Source organism: Ochlerotatus camptorhynchus, unplaced genomic scaffold (genome assembly GCF_037179485.1).
Source record: "Ochlerotatus camptorhynchus isolate MF236.1 unplaced genomic scaffold, CSIRO-AGI_Acam_v1.1 ptg000129l, whole genome shotgun sequence".
Lineage (NCBI taxonomy): Eukaryota > Metazoa > Arthropoda > Insecta > Diptera > Culicidae > Ochlerotatus > Ochlerotatus camptorhynchus.
This window is the reverse complement of record NW_027040619.1, coordinates 369433-390597: the sequence shown is the minus strand read 5'-3', so window position 1 is coordinate 390597 and position 21165 is coordinate 369433. Positions and strand designations below refer to the sequence as shown.

General features: G+C 39.2%; 1 protein-coding gene across 2 annotated transcripts in view; it reads right to left on the bottom strand.

Annotated features, from left to right (window-relative positions):
• Positions 1–13436, bottom strand: part of LOC135700139 (transient receptor potential protein-like) — a 52479-nt gene extending 39043 nt beyond the window's left edge. For both annotated transcript variants that reach the window (XM_065220556.1, XM_065220557.1), the window contains exon 1: positions 12635–13436. In XM_065220556.1, coding sequence (XP_065076628.1) covers positions 12635–12858 — 224 coding nt within the window. In that variant the 5' untranslated portion in view covers positions 12859–13436. The remainder of the gene's footprint in view (positions 1–12634) is intronic.
• Between the last annotated feature and the right edge of the window lie 7729 nt (positions 13437–21165).

Here is a 21165-nt window from a genome sequence, read left to right as displayed (position 1 = left end):
CAAATTATAAAAAATTACATTTAAATTAATTTGGCTCCGCAAAGCTACCGCATTTGAGCCATTACAAATAAATGGATTATAAAAAAAAGAAAAAAGTGCACCGAAAACAACAAACCGATTAGAAGGAAACTTGCACTTTTATCACACTTTTTAACAAGGTAAAACATGCTTATTTGCACAGTTTGATGGGAAATGCGCAATATGATTCTGTTATAGTTTTGTTTGCACATATTCCAACATTCTCGATTAAAAACTATGCATATTTATCAAAAAATTGCTGTTCAAATTTTCGGATTGATATCGATTTTGGCCTGAAATATTGCACTTCGAAGGATGGAATTAAAGTTTGGGATGAGCTATTGATACACATAACAGATTACTTGACACACCACGTAAATGATGAATTTTCGATAAGAATTTTGCATGAACTAACGAATTCCGAGCTGAGCGAAGGTAACCATTTCTATAGTTTAATTGAGAGTTAGTGATACCTATTCTTGAAATATTACAGATTCTCGTTTGTGTGCTGTTTTAATATTGTTAAACAGTGTTTTACCACCGCCCAGAGTTACTGCAGGATATAACCTACAGTGTCATCAGCTCAAGAAGAAATCATTCTCTTCGCCCACACGTAACAGGCAGCAAAACTAAAACTACAGGATCTATACGCACGATACAAGGACCTCGGATTACAGCCCGCACCCAAATTGATAGCAGTTGGTGCCAACTACAAGGACTTGCAGGGTTCGTTCATCGTTTGATACTGGCACTTCAGTTAAGGCCATTTCAATTGTTGGTCTTGAAATAAGTTCATCATGCATCAACGAATACGCGTTTGTTGATTATTTTGAATATTGTCGATTCCAGGGCCTAAAACCTCGATATTATCATCAATTCAGCATAAGGCAATAATTTTCCATCAATCTGTGTATATAACCCAACGCAGCACGTTCTACAGCGCTGTATTTGTGTTATATGAAAATAATCATTTTGCATTTGATCCTCAAAATCATCCCCACCTAGATGAAAATAAACATTGATATTGACAACAACACAGGCGATAATAAACATCCAGCCATGAATGAACAAAATCAAATGTTGACTTCGATAATCAGTGATTGCCTTGATCAAGATTATGTGTTTATGTCAAAATTCAAATTCATGCAGGTAGTTAGTCTATCTGTTAAGCTTGTCTTCCTTTCCAGCTAAGTTGAGTGTAGAAGGAATGATTTTTATCAGCACTGTGCCTCATACATTTTGTCGATTTTCCCCATAAAAACTTCAAGCAGTTTGAGCGAGGGGTTTCCGTGAACCATATGACTTCAAATTTTGGCAGGGTGTTTCTGACCTCACAAACTACCATTCTAAATTCCAGGATTGACCTATTTTGAAACAATCTAATAAATAGCAATTCAATAGCAAAACGATAAAGTGTTTGTAGGAATTTCGTAAAGATTGGTAGTTTTGTTCCTTATTGCATAATATTGGACCCGTATTTTTTTATTTCATCATTAGGGTGACCATTTCCATGTAATACTGATCAAAAAAAAATTTTTTTTTTTCAAAACATTGAAACAAGTTTATTGTTTGTTGACAGAGGTCGCAATATGTTTTATATTTTTCCTTGAAAATTTTTACGGTAGTCTAGTTGCATAGGAGTATTGAGTGAAAACCCAAAACTTGATAACTGTAAAATTATATAACTCAAAAACAAAAACAAAAAAAAACATCGCTGATTTTTTGATATATTGTGTAAAAAAGCCTAAGTTTTCAAGGAAAAATATAAAAATATATTGCGCCCTCTGTCCATGGAAACCATCAAAAACCAAATACAATCCGAGGGGGGCGACACATCTAAATCTCAATTCTAGATGCTCAACAAATCTCACACTAGCGAATCAAACTTCGAAAAATATTCTTTCATTTCTCACATCTTTTTGCAGGAAATCTTCATAATCGACATCAATCTTCTTTCTATCTACTCAGCGTGCGCGCAGCTAACCACAGCAAAACACAATTTTTCCTGCATCAAAGATAGAGTCGCCCCCCTCGATACAATCAATGTTCTTTTTTTTTTTTTTCAATACAAAATCCATTTTTTTATATCATTATATTTTTCTTAAAAAGTATTTTTAATTAACTTTCATTTGCTAACATGAAGTTTTAGTGTGATAATTTATAAGCCAGAGAAAGGTCTGAAGAGGTTGATAATTCCGCTAGAGTACGGCAGTATTAAAATTGAATAGAAGTTGAAAATGAGCGAAGGGTATATATTAGGTGCAATATTTGGGTATATAATGCAACAGTACTAGTCAAACGTACTCATTAAATATTTTGATCTTTGCAATCGGCCCAGTGGTTCAAAGTTTATTTTTGAAAAAAAAAAGCTTTTTTGGACCATCCTAGCATGCAAATGGTATCCCTTATGACAAAATAAAAGTAAATACAAGTCTAATATTTTGCGATAAGGAACAAAACTAAAAAAAAAAATACGAAATTCTGAAAACTACTACATCGTTTTGCAATGGAATGGCTGTATATTTATGTCAGTAAACATAATTTTTTAACGAACATAGCTCTAAAAAAAGCGATAGCAAATTGGTTATTCAAGCAGAAACAGGCGCTGAAAGTTCTGAAAGGGTCTAAAATACACCATTTACAAGAACTAAATGCAGAAATAACTGATTCAGTAGAGCTAGAAAATTGCTTCGTTCAGCAAAGTTGCTTTAAATAAATAGTTCATCAATTGTGTCGAGCATCAAATTCATGTAAATTTAGGTGCTCTGAGAGTGACATATACGAGCGTCAATTTTGACATAAATTTGAGTCATAACAGACGCGAAATATAGCTCAATCAAACGTACTTTTCGTCGAACAACGAACTTTTCAGTCTCGGAGCACTTAATATTACATGGCGTGTTTGTTTACGTCTCATCTTTTATGTCAAAGATGGATTCCGTCACGTGTAAAAGTAGTTATTAAAGTGTGTACTCCAAATAACTAACACATGAATCACAGTCCGCATCGTGCTCTCTTGCCGTGTTGATCTATTTGCTTTTTGCTCAAGGAAGTGTTACTGCTACCTAAAGCTAAAGGTTGACTAATGCCGTTTTAGTTTGAAGCGAACCCTCACCCGGGTTGCAACCTAAGAGCTGTCAAACTGATAGTTTGAACGCCAGTTACCAACCTAGGTTCGCCATCAAGCAACCTGAAGAACGACTAGGTTCGAACCCGATTTTTTTTCGAGGTTCATCAGTTTCACGCATACATTAAATGGTGAAATTATTATGGTGAAATGTCAAAAAGGTAAACAACAAAGAATCAGCCAGTCTGAAAATATTGAAAAATATTTCAGCGAAACAGATAGGGAATCGAGTGGACTTGTAGTTGGCCAGTTGGACCGAGAAAAATGGTTAGAGGCTTATGGTCTGAAGATTCCCGGAAAACCCCGTGAATGGTCAGTTCTTGAAAGACAGCCTAGAGATTAATGTTTTTTTTGTAATTTATTCTATTGAGCATAGATGAAATATGCAATCCTCATACCGATTATGTTACTGGGTGGTCGGAAAAAGGATCCCCAGATATCCAGAACCACCGGGAAAACTGTCCATTACTGAAAGTCGTCCTAGAAATACACGATTTTTTGTATTAATTGCATAGAATCTTGAGCATAGCTTTAACATGCAATCCTCAGAACGATTCTGTTACTGGGTGGCCAGAAAATGGATGAAATATGCAATTTCAATAGTGATTCTGCTACTCACTGTCCATATCACCTTCAATCACTCTCAATCATATGTAATTATGCTGTTGGGTTACGTCTCCTTCATGGTCATAAATTAGTTCGTAATTTGCGTGCGTTCAAATAAATTTTGGAAAATATAAATGGCAGCGGTCACAATCAGCAGTGAACAAGGGAATTCCCAGTGCATATTTAAGCTGAAAACTGCTGTTGAGCAATCGTTGGTTCATCAAACTAAAACGGCATAAAAGTACATTAGTACGCCCCTCGCGCGCCGCTAGCACGCCTCTATTGTTTGGAATGACGTGGTTTGTTAACACTTCTATAGAGAACAACTGGTGCAAGTTTGATCAAAGTAGTCGACCGAGTTCAGAAATAACGTCAAATGGAACTCGAATGAAGAAAAAAAAATTGTGCACAAACACCTGGAAATTCCAAAGCGGTCCAGTTCCAAGCTGGCTAAAGTGCTGAAGATTCCGAAAACAACAGTTTGTCAAGTGCTCAAAACCTGCAAGGAAACCTTGAGTGTGGAAATTAATCAGCGGACCTACGAAAAAAAAACTGGAACCAGGGATCGTCAGCTGCGCAGCAAGCTCTTGAGGTACGTTAAAGCCAACCCCGGTATTTCGATCCGAGATGTGGCCATAAAGCACAACGCCAACTTTCAAACGATGCGGAACATCTTTGCCAGGGAAGGATACAAGTCGTACAAAGCCAGTAAACATCCGAACCGGCACATGAAGCAGAATTCCGTGGCCAAAAAAGCGTGTAGGCTTTTGTACGACCGTGTTTTGACGAAACACAACGGCTGCACTTTGATCGATGACGTATACGTCAAACGCGAATTTAAGTAGCTTCCCGGTCAAAAGTTTTACATCGCGACTGAACGTGGGGATGTGCCGGGAAGAATCGAGTTCGTGTTTGCCGACAAGTTCGCGAAGAAGGCCATGATTTGGCAAGCTATTTGCAGTTGTGGCCTGAAAACGGAACCATTCGTCACATCCTCGACGATGACATCTCAAGTTTACATCGAAGAATGCCTGAAAAACCGTGTATTGCCGTTCATCCGCAAACATACGGGCAAAGTCATCTTTTGGTCCGATTTAACCAACTGCCACAACAAGATCGATTTTGTCTCCAAGCTAATGAATCCTCCGAATCGCCCGGAATTTCGACCAATCGCAAAATAATGGGCAGTTTCAAAGCAGCGACTTCGACGAAGCGGCGGGGCAGTCGAGGACATCCAGCAAATGCGGGAAAATGGAAGAAATGCGCTGATTCCGTGTCCGTTTCCACTGTGCGGGCGCTGATGGGCTCCATTAAGAGTAAGGCTCGATATTTCGTTTGAACTGTAGAAAGGATTCGTTAGAGTGGTACAAGAATCATAAAGTCACATATGCGCCAAAAGAGATGAATCCGCTAAATTGCCCTGAGGCTCGCCCTATCGAAACTTTCTGAACTTTGACAAAGGCAACATGTTAAACCAGTGGATACAGTTGAAAAATTCAAGACAGATTGGTCTAAAGTGGTAAAAATGGTAGGCGAAGGTGCTGTGCAAAAGCTAATGAGCAGTGTCAATGGAAAATAATATATAGAGAAAATATATAACTAATTTAAAAAATTAGGCAAGCCTCCCGGGAACCCTGAATATTTCCGGTAACCGGTTGTTTAGGTGGCCACATTTTGAGAAATTTAGGGAAGAAGGAAGAAGTTTCGGAAAGTTTAGGGCAGTTCTAATAACTTCCGGGATGCATCGAAAAAGTCAGGAAAGTTTAGACTTTCGGGGGATTTTAAAGATCTTGAAGAATTAGTCTTGATAAATTGGGTGAAGTTTCATGAACTTTGAAAAAAAAACCAAGAACTTTAGTGGAAATATTAAAACTGCATTAATTATTTCCTTTTATCTTCCGGAATTCTCCGGAAACCGTAAAGAACATCCGGGAATTGAAGTCGATAGAACTCCAGTTAAGTTTTTTAAATTTTAGGATAACTTCTGGTACTTCATAGAAGACCCTGCCCTTTGGTTCAGTGAGGGTTAGGGTGCGATCTTCCAGGTTAGTCGAGGCAGATTTCATGTGTGAGTAAGTGATGAACATTGTTATGTGTAATTCACTTTAAAAGGTTCGTTTCATATTTCATCACATGTAGTTCCAAAGAGCCTGAACGAAATGTGGCGCTTGCGAAGATCACTTGAAGATACGATATGACGGAACATTGATACTAATGGTATAAAACACAAGTAATTTCTTCCAGAAATAAGTTAAGATAACATATTGAAAAATGTGTTGATTGTCAGTGACCAAATGTTATGTTGCATTGAAATACTTTAAATCACGTTAAATTTAAATGTTCCCTCATTTCACATCCGTTGAATCATTCTGAACGGTCGGTTTCAGTTTCAATAATTTCAGGAAAGTTTAAAGAAATTTTGAGAAATTCCTAGTTTTCAGGAAGTTTATCAGAACATCAGAGAAGTTTAGAAAAATTCAGAAAAAAATATCAAGAATTTCGCAGAATTTCAGAGGACTCCAAGGAAGCACAGTACCAAAAACTTCAGGAGGATCGTAAGAACTAGAGAGAAGGTTTGAGAATAGCAAGTGCAGATATTTTACAGTACTTGCGACAGCTTCAGGAAAGTTCTGAATACATTAGGAAAGCAAAGCAGGGAGTATTCCAGAATATGGCAAAAATATGTGGATCACATTTTTGAAAACTTCACGAAAATTGCAAGAAACTCCTTGAAGATCAAAGAACATCATGGCAGTTCCATTAGGAAAGTTGAGAAATTTTTAAGCAATATTGAAAACTTCATGGAAGTCAGCATAGTCGTCTCGGCCCTGAGTGTAGATGTAGGTCGGGGGTCTTCCAACAAGCTATTAATGGAAAGATTATTGACGATTCAGCCTCTCGTTTGTCACCGCTTCAACTTCTAGCTGTGTTTCCGGTTCTGTGGCCTCCGCACTAGCCACATCATGTCCATGCATCCATCTTGCCAACTGCCAGCATGAGATATCCGTCTACTACCAGAACGTCGGTGGTATCAACTGTGATGTCGACAATTTTCGCGTAGCTACCTCGGCTCTTTGCTACGACATCATTGTTCTCACGGAGACATGGTTGGATTCACGCACGCTCTCTCGTCAGGGGTTCGGCGACGATTACGAAGTTTTTCGTTGCGATAGGAATGCTGCTATTTAATAGCCGGAAAGCTAAAGGTGGAGGTGTTTTAATGGCTGTAAATTCTTAGTTTAAAGCGAGGTTACTAGAAAATAATGCTTGGATATGCTTAGAGCAGGTGTGGACGTCGATCAAACTGGGCGATCGTACCTTGATTCTCAGTTTAGATTGGGCCGCCTTATTGGACACCGTTGACATTGAGTTCGCCGCTCAAACTATTTCCAATCTCTTGGCATATGTCATTGACTGGCTCGTTCCGAAAATAATTCATCATCATACGACCCATCCACCATGGCATACGAGCGAATTTCGCCGACTGAAATCCAGAAAGAGAGCCGTTCTTAGGAAATTCACCAAGCACCGCACACTATCCCTTCAACGTCACTATGTCAGGATCAATCACGAATACAAACGAGTTGCGAAACAGTGCTTTCTTCAGTATCGACGTGGATTGCAGAGAAAGCTTAATCTACGTCCCAAGCAGTTTTGGAAGTTTGTCAACGCACAACGTCATGAAGCTGGTCTGCCGTCGCCTATGATATATAATGTTACCGTGGCCTCATCTACGCAAGATATATGTCAGCTGTTCTCTGAAAAATTCGCTAGTGCCTTCACGGACGAAAGATTGAGTGACGACCATGCCCGACTGGCTGCTAGTTACGTACCACTATCTGGCCAAACCATGAATGAAATTGATATCTATCCCGCGATGTTTTCCAGGGCTTCCTCGAAACTCAAGTCGTCGTACAATCCGGGTCCTGAGGAAATTCCATTGGTGTTTCTCAAAACGCACTTGGACAGTTTGTTATCTCCACTGCTGCACGCTTTTCAACGGTCCGTGGACGTCGGCGTTTCACATGCTGTTGGAAGCTAGCGCACATGTTTCCAGTACACAAGAAAGGAAACAAACAGTACGTTGGCAACTACCGTGGCATCACTTCGCTTAGCGCTGTTGCTAAATTGTTCGAACTCTTTGTTATGGAACCGTTACTCGCTCACTATAAGCCGTATATTAGTATCGACCAGCATGGTTTCATGGCTGCTCGCTCCACTGCCGTATGTTCGCTGCCACATCCGGCATACCCCAGGGACCGCTGATTTTCCTGATTTACTTCAACAACGTGAATCTAGTAATTGAGGGACCACGATTAACTTACGCAGATGATCTTCAACAATTCACTCAATTGAAGACTGTTGCTTCCTTCAACGTCAGTTGAATACTTTTGGTGATTGGTGTATTCTGAATCATATGGAGGTTAACCCGTCCAAATGCTCGATTATCTCTTTTTCGCGCTAGAAAGAGGCTATTATTGTCAAGTATAGTCAGCCAAATTAAGGACCTAGGTGTGATTCTGGGTACACAACCCAAGTAACAATTCAAGCTGAACAGTAAGAACAGAAGCTGATTTTTGGTTGATTTAAGGTGTACAAAGCTGATTAACAGCTCATTACTGCGAACTAACTCAAAATGCTTGTCATCTGGGAGCCGAGTCGAACTGTCAAACGGGAGCCAAACATTCAAAAGAGCTCAGAAGTCATGTAGGTAGTTACTGTTTGAAACACAAGTAAAGGTATTACCTCCTACTGAAAACAAATTAATAATTATAATTATGAAACTGTCGAAACATCAACCTTAGTAGGCGGATAATGTAAAACATCGAACGTGATGCTCGAATAAGTGTTTTTATTTGATATTTATAATAATGCCAAAACTGGGTTACGAATTGCTGAAACAAGAATTTAATCAAACTTTATAAGAGTCATGTGAGCTTTGTGGGCAGGTGCACTCCCAACACCATGTACACGTTATTTGTGGAGCAGAGAAGGAGGAGCCAAGATTTCATTTGACAGCATGTATATACGATTTTGTAAGCTGTTTCAGCAAAACAGTTTGAAGCTTCGGAAGATTTTCAAGATGTTTTCTTGCTCACTTGAAAAATTAACTCGACAGAGTTCGCAATTCCCAGATTAACAGTAGGCTTAATATATAGTTGATTAGTAGTGCGTGGAGCTAATTTTGTCCTCATTATTCAACCTCAATAAGTATAGTTGAAGATGCTAATTTAAAATAACAGACTGTAGTGGTAATTTTTATACGATAGATGGAGTAGATGAAAGCATAGAGTTGATAGTTCCGTTAGAGTACGGCAGTGTGAAGATTGTATATAATCCCCCCCGCCACCACTGACACCCCTCACCATCCCTCTCCAAAGGGGGAGTTTGGTAAAGAGAGATGAAAAAACCGATTTGTACCTTCCTTAAAAGTTGTCCTAGCTCGCTTCTCTAATATCTATATACAATCTTCACACTGCCGTACTCTAACGGAACTATCAACTCTATGCTTTCATCTACTCCATCTATCGTATAAAAATTACCACTACAGTCTGTTATTTGAAATTAGCATCTTCAACTATGTAAATCGTTGACTTCACGTAGAAGTAATACTAAAAACATATAGTCAAAGCTCAATAAGTACCTGATCTTAAGATTGAACAAGCCTTATTTTAGCTTAACACTACTCCACAAATCAGCAATGCACTACACATATTTTGATAGTCTAATTGATTGAATGTAGTCAGTGTCACTCGTTGCATTTCCGGCATTTTAGTTCTTCTAAATTCACTGCCTACCTTTCTAATCCCAAGCAGCGGCAGCGGTTGAGACAAGGTAGAGGTGCTTTTTAGGAATAGCTCCAGATAGAAGTGGGCTGCGACTACGTCGGAAGCATTAAAATTTGTATTTCTGTGTTTTGACTGCTATATTGCACTGCATTTTCAGACAGATTTCCAAAAATATAACTCATTTATGGCACTACAACAGCTTCCACATGACGATCGAAATAAATCGCGCACTTATGTCTACATTGTGTTAACTACACCTGAAAATGAGAGGAATGTTCTTCTGTCACCACTTGGGAACTCTCTTTCAAGCAGCACATCTCGTATGCCGTCGACAAAGCTTCCAGAATTCTAGGGTTTATCTTCAGGATTGCCAAAGACTTCATGGATATCTACTGCCTTTAATCGTTGTACTGCTCCTTTCTCGCTCCATATTAGAATACTGCTCGGTTGCCTGGACGGTTGCGCTACGTAAACTGCCGTGGACGGATCCCTTCCGATTGCCTAGCTACGAAAGTCGTTTGCAACTGATCGATCTGGAGCCCCTGTCGGTCCGAAAAAATACAGCAAGGACATTGCTAATTGCAGATATTTTGCAAGGACGCACCGATTGCCCTGTTCTCCTTGAGCGAATTGACATCAATGTTCAACCCAGATCCCAACGGAATAATTCAATGCTGCACCTCCCCATACAGCAAACTAATTACAGCATGTTCAGCGCAATCGGTGGTTTACAGAGACTCTTCAATAGGGTCTCCGCACTGTTTGACTTTGACCTGACTCGCCAGCTGCTTCGCAGGAGGTTTAGCTATTTTCTTGACGTAGGATTACGTCTTTCGGCAACATATTGGGGGATCAATTTCAAAAAACCAAAATCGACCGCATTACGAAAAGAGGTCAGGTTTTGACCACATATAACTCTGTCAATAGCTGATGGATTTTAGTTCTAAACAAGCCAAACGATTGGAAATTTATCTATCAATCTGCTAAAATGAACACTTTATTAATTTTCAATAGGTTACTATTGAAAATTACCCAAATGTCCAACTGTTGCAATGGTGATCAAAATTATCACCGATTTCCTGCAAAAAGCGCTTTCCCTAACACAGATTTAAAAATCGAATTCCATGCGGTCTCACTTAACGGTGCTCATTCAATCACCGTGTGTGGGGGGGGGGGGGGGGGTGTCCGGTCGTCGGTATCAGCAGCAGCAGTAATTTCTGCGTGTGGCGTTGAACATTCTTCAACGAAAGGCTGCCTGCAAGCAGCGAGCTGCAGAGCCCACATGAGCAACCATAGAAGGAGGAAGAAGCCACACCGCTATGCTATGGATCGGAATCAGTAACTCTTCGTGAGTCGCTGCGGGTCATCTATGCCAAGCGTGTCAGTTTTGCTCCAAACAACGTACAGCTCGACAGCCTCATCCGTGTTGAACACTCAACTCAGCATTACTCAACCATCACGGCAAAATGGACCACCATAAATTTGTTAAAGAGTATTCTATAGATCCTACAATCAATTTTCACATATTTCTGACGTAGGATTACGTCTTTTGGCAACATATTGGGGGTGCAATTAAAAAAAATCGACCGGGTTACGAAGAGTGGTTAGGTTTTGATCACTTATAACTCTGTCAATAGCGGATGGATTTTAATTCTAAACAAACCAATCGATTGTTAATTTATCTAGTATTCATTAATACTTTATCAATTTTCAATAGGTCACTATTGAAAATTAGACAAATTTCTGCAAACATTGCCAAATATTGATACCGAGCACGTAATCCTACATCCAATCTACGGTCGAGTCTTGGATATAACCTCTTACTTTTTTTACGAGATGACTTTTGACTTATTGATGTTTAGTTTTAGTATTTTTCATGTTTAGTTTAGATTACATCATTGGGGCCGATGACGCTTGTTGATGTTCATACATAAATTAATAAATAAATAATGTAAAAAGAATTTCAGGAAAGTTCCAAGATCTTCAAGAACTCTAGAGAAATATACTAAGGAAAGTGATCTTTATGAAAGATACGTAAATTTCAAGGCAGTTCAGACAACTTTTAGAAAATAAAAGGATCTTAAGGGCTGCTGTATCTGGAAAATTGCGGCAACTTAAGAAATTTCAAGAAAATCTAGGAAATTTCGAGAGTTTTAGAAATCTTTCATTCCCTTTTTATAAAGGGCCCATACTCAATATGCCCGCCAATCACTTCATTTCTGAATTCTCATGTGATTTGATGTATCACGTAAGAGTTTTGGTTGAAGAAAAATGAAGCCGTTTCCCCGGGGGTATCCCCCCTTCCGTTCAAAATGTATGTACTAAGACAATGAAGCGATGGGATAGAACAATGGTAAGGGGATTGGCTAATGTTTTGGTCAACTCTAGTTGACGAAAGTATTTTACGTCTCTTCTGTCGATAGCCAACAAAACAAATTGATTGTATTTTAAGAATATTTTAGTGGGACGTATTTTTAAGTTTTTTGGTCAGCTAATTGCAGATAAGTTCTACCCATATCCGAGTGATGATTATGGTCCTACCGCCTACAAAGGTTTGAGTGGGACGATTTATCTTTAAGATAATTAAGTATACCATTCAACCAGATTGGCAAACAAAAACGAACTGGTTACATTAACAGATATAAATTCCCTCAACACTTGTCAGTTGCTTCACAAAATCTTAGACCGTCACCTCTTTGTTCACCCTTTTGTCCACCTCAAATATTCACAAGCAATCCCAGCTTTGCCCGAATTCCAAAGTCCCGCGTTGCGCCACTCAGAACATCCAATTTTCCCATTACACCTAATTGCGACTGCCAGTTACTTGTGTCATCATTACCTCAAAATGGTATTCGAAATCCTGGGATTACCTTTTCAAAGAGTTCCATACTCAAATTGACGTCAACCAGCTGCAATATGGAAGCATGCAAGCAAACATGCAAAAAGTGCTTGTAAGCCTTGTAAATGCAACGGCACGTGCCTGTTGCTCCTCATATACAAAACGTTATAACTGGTTATAACTGACCTTGTTACTCTGTCCACCGAACTGACATTAAGCCACCCCTAACATACATGGATACATGCAAAGACCTACCTTCGAACCGTTGCGCAATCACCCCGTTCGGCACTGAGCAGAAACTTCTTCTCCGTTTTCGTCAGAATCAACTCGGGAATTTCCCGGTCGAACTCCGAAACGGCACTCCTGATCGATTTCCCATCGACGTCCGCCTCCATCCCACCGCGACCATCGTCGGTGTTGGTGGCCAGCGAGCCCACCGAGTTGACCAGGTTCTCCCGGGATTCGGTTGTCTTCTTCATGATTCACACTTACGCGGATATCACTCTTCGACTGACCATCGGTCGGAGCTTGACGGTTACTCTTTTCAGGACTTCTTTGTTCTATTGCTTTTGGTTCGTTTTGCGAAATCCCTACAAGTTCCGACAGCTATCAGGGGAATTTAGCTGGTATTGCGAGGATTATTGATTTGGCGGGTGGATTATTCACTTGGTTTGGCGCATTCCTTGCTGAGGTTTAGTCACGGGATCTTCATATTGAGTAGTTAATCCAACTAGAACACCAACCGACGGCACGGTATACTTAATGATTTTCACAATAATGAGACAGTTAAATGTATATTTTGAACTTGGAACCCCTTCCACTGCTGTACCCAATTACGTAATGCACTTAATTTAATTATGCTGTAGAATTTCGCAGCAGTTCTTCATTAGAGCTTCTTCCAATCGATGTCTTCCGTTAAATACGCAGCTTTGTTAATCGAAAAGTCCATCAACTAACTATTTTTTCCACAATTTAACACCAATTTACTGTTCCAGAAAAGAAAAACAAACTTCCTGCAAAGAACCGAAAGCAGCACGCACCGAGCCGTTGCTGACCGGTCGACTTCCGACGGACGAATATCCCCGAGTACGGCACCTCGCCGTTCTCGAACATTGGTTGGGGCCGTCCGCGTTTCGGTGGTTCGGTTCTAATTCAATTAGCTAAATTATGTCAATATTGGCGGTGATGTAACGCAATATGTACCCTATAGCCTTTCTTGAAAACCTTCGATTCTAGGCAACCGGCCCCCGCTTGTGCCGCCCAGAACCAGCGCAACCGAGGGGGAAAGGACTAGGATTCGAGGTTTGCAATTGTGCTTGGCCTGGCTGATTTTCGACGACGACGACGACGCGAATACACACGCAACAGACAACAGGTACAAAATCGGGCATGTGGTGCAGCGTTACACGGGAAGTTTTGACTGCACAGGTGACCGTGAGCCAGAGAGCGGAGATCGTCGCGGACATTCAGCGGGCTAATTGTCTTAGGCAGCTGTGTTGGGTGAGGGGGGGGGGGGGGGCGTAGTGCAACGACCACCACCATCATTATGTGGTAGATTTTCGCCGATTACCTTTGGGGTTTTTTTTTCGGTGGTTGGTTTGGCTAAATTTCATTTGGTCGTCTGCTTTCCTCTGTGCGGGAAGGATTTGGTTTCTTTGTGGTGCAGCACATGGGAGCGATTATTAGGGAATTCGAACCGATGTGTGACCGATTTGTTGCGGGTTTTAGCGGAGGCACAGCAGTTTGGTGGTCACGTGTTTCGGGTTATGAATCTGATTGAATTGAAGCCTTTGTTCGAGCGGTGCCTTTAGCAGTTATTATTTCCGTTGGAAAGCTATGGCTGAGGGTTGAAAGTAAACTCTCCCCCCGAAGAGCGCGGGTAATACGCACCGCGTAAATCGAATTCGCGTAAATGAAGTACACGTAGCATATGGGATATGACCTAATAGGGAGAATATCTCGCAATCATGGACATATAGAAGGTTACTGTCCTGGGCAAAGCTGTTCAGTGGATCAAGATCTAAAGGTTGGTGGACAGAAGTTCGGAATTTTCTCACTACGCGGCGCTAGTGTGCATGAATTAATGATGTCCTTGTTTTTGTGATATCTTGGAAACCTTGTCATTTTGGAAGTTGCTTTTTTCGGTGAAATTGTTCAGTGGATCAAGACCTTATCGTACAGAAGTTTGGAAAATTTTCACTATGCGGCGCTAGTGTGCATGAATTTGTGATATCGGTGTTTGTGGGATATCTTGAAATCCTTGCCATTTAGGAAGTTGTTTTCTTCGGCGAAGTTATTCAGTGAATCAAGACCTTATCGTTGGTGGACAGAAGTTCGGAATTTTCTCACTTCGCGGCGCTAGTGTGCATGAATTAATGATGCCCTTGTTTTTGTGATACCTTGAAATCCGTGTCATCTAAGAAGTTGCTGTCTTGGGCGAAGTTATTCAGTGAATCAAGACCTTATCGTTGGTGGACAGAAGTTCGGAATTTTCTCACTACGCGGTGCGTGTGTGCTTGAATTTGTGATTTTTTTCCGCTCTTTTGCCTCTTTTCGCTCTTTTGCCACCTGAAATCAGCATCGACAATGCAGACGTCGCCCAAGATATTTGAGCTCTGGGACCGGCGCTGAGAATAGTTGATATGACGCAAGCTGAGATTTATGAACTGATTGCAGAAAAGGAAACAACGGTTGAAGAAGTACTTGGAGATCTTGAAGCTCCTGGCGATTTTGACGATAGCCTTGAGATGCCAGCACCAAGCGCTCAAGAATTTAAGGACCAACACCAAAAACTAACCGAGCTGCAGCACTTTATCACTCTCGACTAAGGCTGCTGACGGAATGTGAAAGCCTTCTTTTGGGATGCAAGGAAGAAACTGAGATGTAATCGTTTGTATTTTTTTTAAATATATATGTACATACACATCAAATGTAAAAAGTACACATTCATTGATTAATCAAAAACCAAATTCTTATTTAATTTTTTTTTTCTAAACGGGAAATTCAACATGACAGTCCAAATACTAAACGTAACAAATTTCCACCAAAAGGATTTTGTGCTTAGTTTTATTTCCTGATTATTTTTTACAACCATACCAAATATGATAACTTGAACTATTTGTTTTCATATTACTTCTGCGTGAAGTCAACGATTAACATAGTTGAAGATGCTAATTTCAAATAACAGACTAGAGTGGTAATTTTTATACGATAGTGCGGTTAGTGAGAATGACAAAAGAGGTTTTGAAAAAGTTCCTCATTGATCGAGAATTTAGAAATCTTGATTTACATGCCGATTGAATTATTTCTTATTCAATTATCGAAACAGCTGCCTCACTTCTACTGAATTATATCCTTCAGAAATGGTTTTAGGTTACAAGCCTAGAACTTTGCTAGACTTGGTTAATCCTAAGAAATGTTTCAAGAACCAGTTGACTGAACCATTCGCATATAGTCAACCAGAATCTCTGACTGACTGCGTTTGTGGTTTTAGTGTGACTATTATACTAATTAGTTTAAATGTTTTTTTCTGAGTGCAGGACCAGAAAAAAATGGAACAACATTAGCCCTCCAGTTAGTGTCAACAAGCACAGTGAAGGATACATTTAGTCATACAAACAGGCCGCATGTTCCTGAAGTTTCTGGAAGATGGTTGAGTATTCATTGAAGACAGCGAATCCAGTGGATCCGTCAATGCGTGATCCATCAGTCAAAATTTTTCTATTTCAATTGACTTGTTGATACTTTTCAGCAAAAATACGGGGAATTGCGGTCAAAGTTGATCTGGAGGAATCATTGTCAATAGGAGAACTGAGGGAGCATTTCTTCGAATTTTTCAATAGGCGAATCCAGTACAAACTAAGCGATCTTTTCAGCCTCTGGTGGTGAATAGGGTAACCATCAAAAAAGTGATGAGGGCTGAAATTTTCGCCATGAAGCATAAGAGGAGGAAAATGTTCTTACCTTTTTTGATTAAATTATCCATCGCAGGTGCTTGAAACCATCATCAACATGGGATATTTTGTTTTCTGTATCAATTTTGCAGTGATCCGGCTGGTGCTTCCACATATTTTTGTTAAGAAAAGTGAAGATTTATAAAACTGCCCCAGCGGTTATGATCTTCCGGATTTTTAATATGGTGTTATTTGAGCAGTACATCTGTTCAAATATGTAAATAACAACGATGGAAATATGCAAGATATGCATAAATATTAGACCTGTTCATTTTAACAGAAATGTTCGGGATGCAGCGGGTCAACCGTGATTACTGTTCGTCATGTTAATTTGAACTTCTGTGCAAATTTTCAGCAAAATCGGAGATGATTTAGAGGTGCTTCAAGTTAATTTTATGTTTTTTATGTAATTTATGGCTTATAAAATTTGTATCTCGAGACTGAAACAACGAAAACTGCTGTAATAACTTTCAAAGCGAAGCTTAATGTGTTATCTACCAACTTTGTGGCTAGAGGTTGACTATTCAAAGTGATTTTATTGAAGTATGACTTAGTTTAATGCTTGAAGATATCTTAAAAAGTGAAGAATTTTAAAGTATTTGTTCTACGAACTTTCCACCCATATCATATAAAAATGTGTAGTCTACGGCATAATGTTATACTGTTCTAGAAATTTCGTTCAAACATAGTTTTCGTGTAGATTCCATAGATTGAGAGATAAAAATCAGAAAAGAGGCCGTTATAGCTAAAACTCACAAGACAACAGAGCCAATAAAAGTTTCAGTTAGATTGACAGAACATAGCTGCATTGCTTTTCAATGAAGACCGATGACTGTTTCATTGATAGATGATTTTTTTAGAAATATGAATCCTCAGTAGACGTGTTTTTTTTTATCAAAGGCTAGTGTCACTCGAGCCATCCAAAATGGAAGATGTGGAAAGGGCTACAATCCCTGGAGTTGGTGTGGTAAGACCGCATTTTGAAAGAAATTGTCTACCAACCGCAAGACGAGTTCTTCTGGTATTTTTTCACTACCATCGCAAAGAACAAAAATCTGTTCCCCAGAGTAGTGCTATAGTTGCTCAGTTAATAACAGAAATTTATAAAATAACGAACATCCGCACCCAGCGAACATGGCATATCGCTAAGAAAATTAAAGATCTGTACCATGCCTGGAGGAAGTTCCAAATAAATCACAAAAAGGTCGGAAAATGTTATGATAACATGCGTTTAAGATGGGAAAATCGTCTAAACCAAATTTTCAATGTGGCACATCAACAGCAGTTGGTTAGGCCCGAAATTGATTTAGATGATGAGGCCTTGATGGAGAGTAAGTATATGATAGGTGCTTTGATGGATAATATAACATTAAAAATTATAATAACAAAAAACTATTACAGCACAGGCAACATTAAGCTATGTAATCAAGCAAGATGAAAACATGCAAGACTCAGAATCTGCAGCAGAAAATTCGGATGATGAATATTTGGAACCAGATCGCAAAAAGAAAAAGATTTTTCCATGGAGCGCAAATACCCTCACGCTTTTAGATAGAAGCATGGTCTCGAACAGAGCCGCCGCGGCCATCTTAATAGCCAGTGGGATTGAGCTGGGTTTGAATAGCAACGAAATTTCTTCTAGCCTGTCAACAGTCCGTAGATACCGCCAAACGGTAATGTTTGTGGGTTTATTATGAGCTTAAGCATATATTTGGTATTAATTTTGTTAACAGACCCGACTTGAAACGGAAAACATCGGCAAAACTGAGTTCATCATGAAAGATGCCTTGGTATTACGACTTGCGATTACGGTGACAGGCAATAATAATGAGCAATTACTTGGTGTTCCAATCATTCCAAGTGGATCTGGAAGAGATACCGCAGACGGTGTTTATGCAGAATTAGAAAAGTGGGGAATCATCAACCAAATTAAAGCTATTGGGTATGATACCACTGCCTCCAACTCTGGTGTACACAATGGTGCGGTTGCTTTGTTAGAGGAACGCCTGTGACGAAAATTGTTGCATTTCCCGTGTCGGCACCATATTCTGGAGCTGATTCTAGAAGCAGTATTCACATTAGCTATGAAGGAAACATCTAGCGGACCAGACGTTGCCATTTTTAAGAGATTCCAGAAGTCCTGGAAAACGATCGACTCTACAAAATTCGACCCCATGGAGCCTTCACCGGAGATATCAGTTGAAGACGTAGAGAGGATTGAATCTACTACAAAAGGTTTCTTGGAAAAATCCTTTACACGTGCAGACTATCGAGAAATGCTCTTACTTTCGCTTCTGTTGGTTTGAGTTGAAGAATATGATGGTTTGAAAATCAAAGTGAAAGCTCCTGGTAAGGCTAATTGAATGATTGCATTGAAGAATAATTTTAGCATGATTTATTATTCTTTTAGGAGCTATGTATCGTGCGCGCTGGATGGCTCGGGGAATTTACGCACTGAAAATTTACCGCTTCAGAAGCCAATTTAGTTTGCGTCCTCGAGAACAAAAAGCTTTAAAAAGGGTATGCCTGTTCATAGTGAAAATTTACTTGGACGCTTGGTATTCTGCACCCTTAGCTGCGGCTGCTCCAAGGAAGGATTTTAATCTATTGAAATCTCTGGAAGAATACAGAACTGTGGACAAGGAAATTGCAATTTCTGCAAAAGCCAAATTAATGCGACATTTGGAGTACCTTGGTGAGCAAAACGTGTGCTTTGCATTTTTTGACGATGGATTGTCCGAAAATATTAAGCGTAAGATGGTGCAGAACCTATCGCGGACTATGAATAGCCATAAAGTGGTTGAACAGGACGATCTTTCTGAATACATCAGCGAACGATCTTTGGATTTTTTCGACATATTTAATGGAAATCCCAACACAGTTTCTCCTTGAGAAAGACCCTTCTGAGTGGGAAACAAGCGAGAATTACAAACAAGCCAAAGATGTGTGTTGTAGTTTGGCGGTTGTGAACGATTCAGCAGAACGAGCTGTAGCTTTGGGTCAAAGGTACAACGATTTTGGTACCAAGAATGAAAATCAAAAGCGAGCAATAGTGGCGAATATTTTCTCCAACCGCAAAAAGATTAAGGAACTTAGCAAAAAGGCGATTGTTGATCTTTGCTCCTCGTTATAATTAGAAGTTTTTTTTTGTTTCAATGTTAATTATTTATTGTTTAGATTTTTGTGCTATTGTTGTTAATACATTCATTGTTGTTCATAATCAAAATATATTCTCAAAATAAAAATCAATACTTCCTGCATTTCATGTGTTGTTTACCTGTGAAGACTAATTTAGTCTTACCTGTTTATCTGATTGCTCTAAGGAAAATCGTCAATTTATTCGAGCCTTTAACGTATTATTATTTTCTGAGCAAAATTTCTGGAAAAAATCTCCAACATGTGGAGTAAACCTATGGGAGTCTTATTCACAAGATTGATTAAGTCATAGTTTCTTTGTTTCGTTTGCCTCAACTAAAAGCGTGTGTTCCAGTGGAGATATTTTATTAGTGGTGCTTTTGTTGGAGCAATCGTGAAAAACGACAACTAAATATATGTGCGATGAAATGCTTCCTTATTATTTAAAAAAAAAATGATCTATTTTTTGGGAAATGCTCCTAATACCTTCATCTTTCCTACGGTGCTCAAAAAAAAGTTACGTATATAAGGTGTTCCGGGTCAATTTGATCCAACGATTTAGACGGCATTTTCTAACCAAATTTCAAAATCTTTGCACCCAAACTAATCTTTGGGGTTTACAGTTTGTGAAGTCGTCCACAAATCTAAGATTGGCCGTAATTGACCAATCGGAATTGGTGTCAGAATTATCAAGGTTTGGCCGTTTTTGTACGGATGCGTTTTCAAAATACAAATACCAGAAGAACTCGTCTTGCGGTTGGTAGACAATTTCTTTCAAAATGCGGTCTTACCACACCAACTCCAGGGATTGTAGCCCTTTCCACATCTTCCATTTTGGATGGCTCGAGTGACACTTGCCTTTGATAAAAAAAACACGTCTACTGAGGATTCATATTTCTAAAAAAATCATCTATCAATGAAACAGTCATCGGTCTTCATTGAAAAGCAATGCAGCTATGTTCTGTCAATCTAACTGAAACTTTTATTGGCTCTGTTGTCTTGTGAGTTTTAGCTATAACGGCCTCTTTTCTGATTTTTATCTCTCAATCTATGGAATCTACACGAAAACTATGTTTGAACGAAATTTCTAGAACAGTATAACATTATGCCGTAGACTACACATTTTTATATGATATGGGTGGAAAGTTCGTAGAACAAATACTTTAAAATTCTTCACTTTTTAAGATATCTTCAAGCATTAAACTAAGTCATACTTCAATAAAATCACTTTGAATAGTCAACCTCTAGCCACAAAGTTGGTAGATAACACATTAAGCTTCGCTTTGAAAGTTATTACAGCAGTTTTCGTTGTTTCAGTCTCGAGATACAAATTTTATAAGCCATAAATTACATAAAAAACATAAAATTAACTTGAAGCACCTCTAAATCATCTCCGATTTTGCTGAAAATTTGCACAGAAGTTCAAATTAACATGACGAACAGTAATCACGGTTGACCCGCTGCATCCCGAACATTTCTGTTAAAAGGAACAGGTCTAATAAATATATGCATTAATTTGAGATGTAAAAAATGTAATTTTGATGTAAACAAACGGTTTGGTTGACGTTTCCTCTCATAATCGCCTACCGCCTCTATATTGGTGGTGCATAGAAACAGCTTATCACAAGGTTGTTACTGACACTACATTTGATCAGTACCAACAATCAATACGAAACTAACTATTTTAAATTGGCTCAC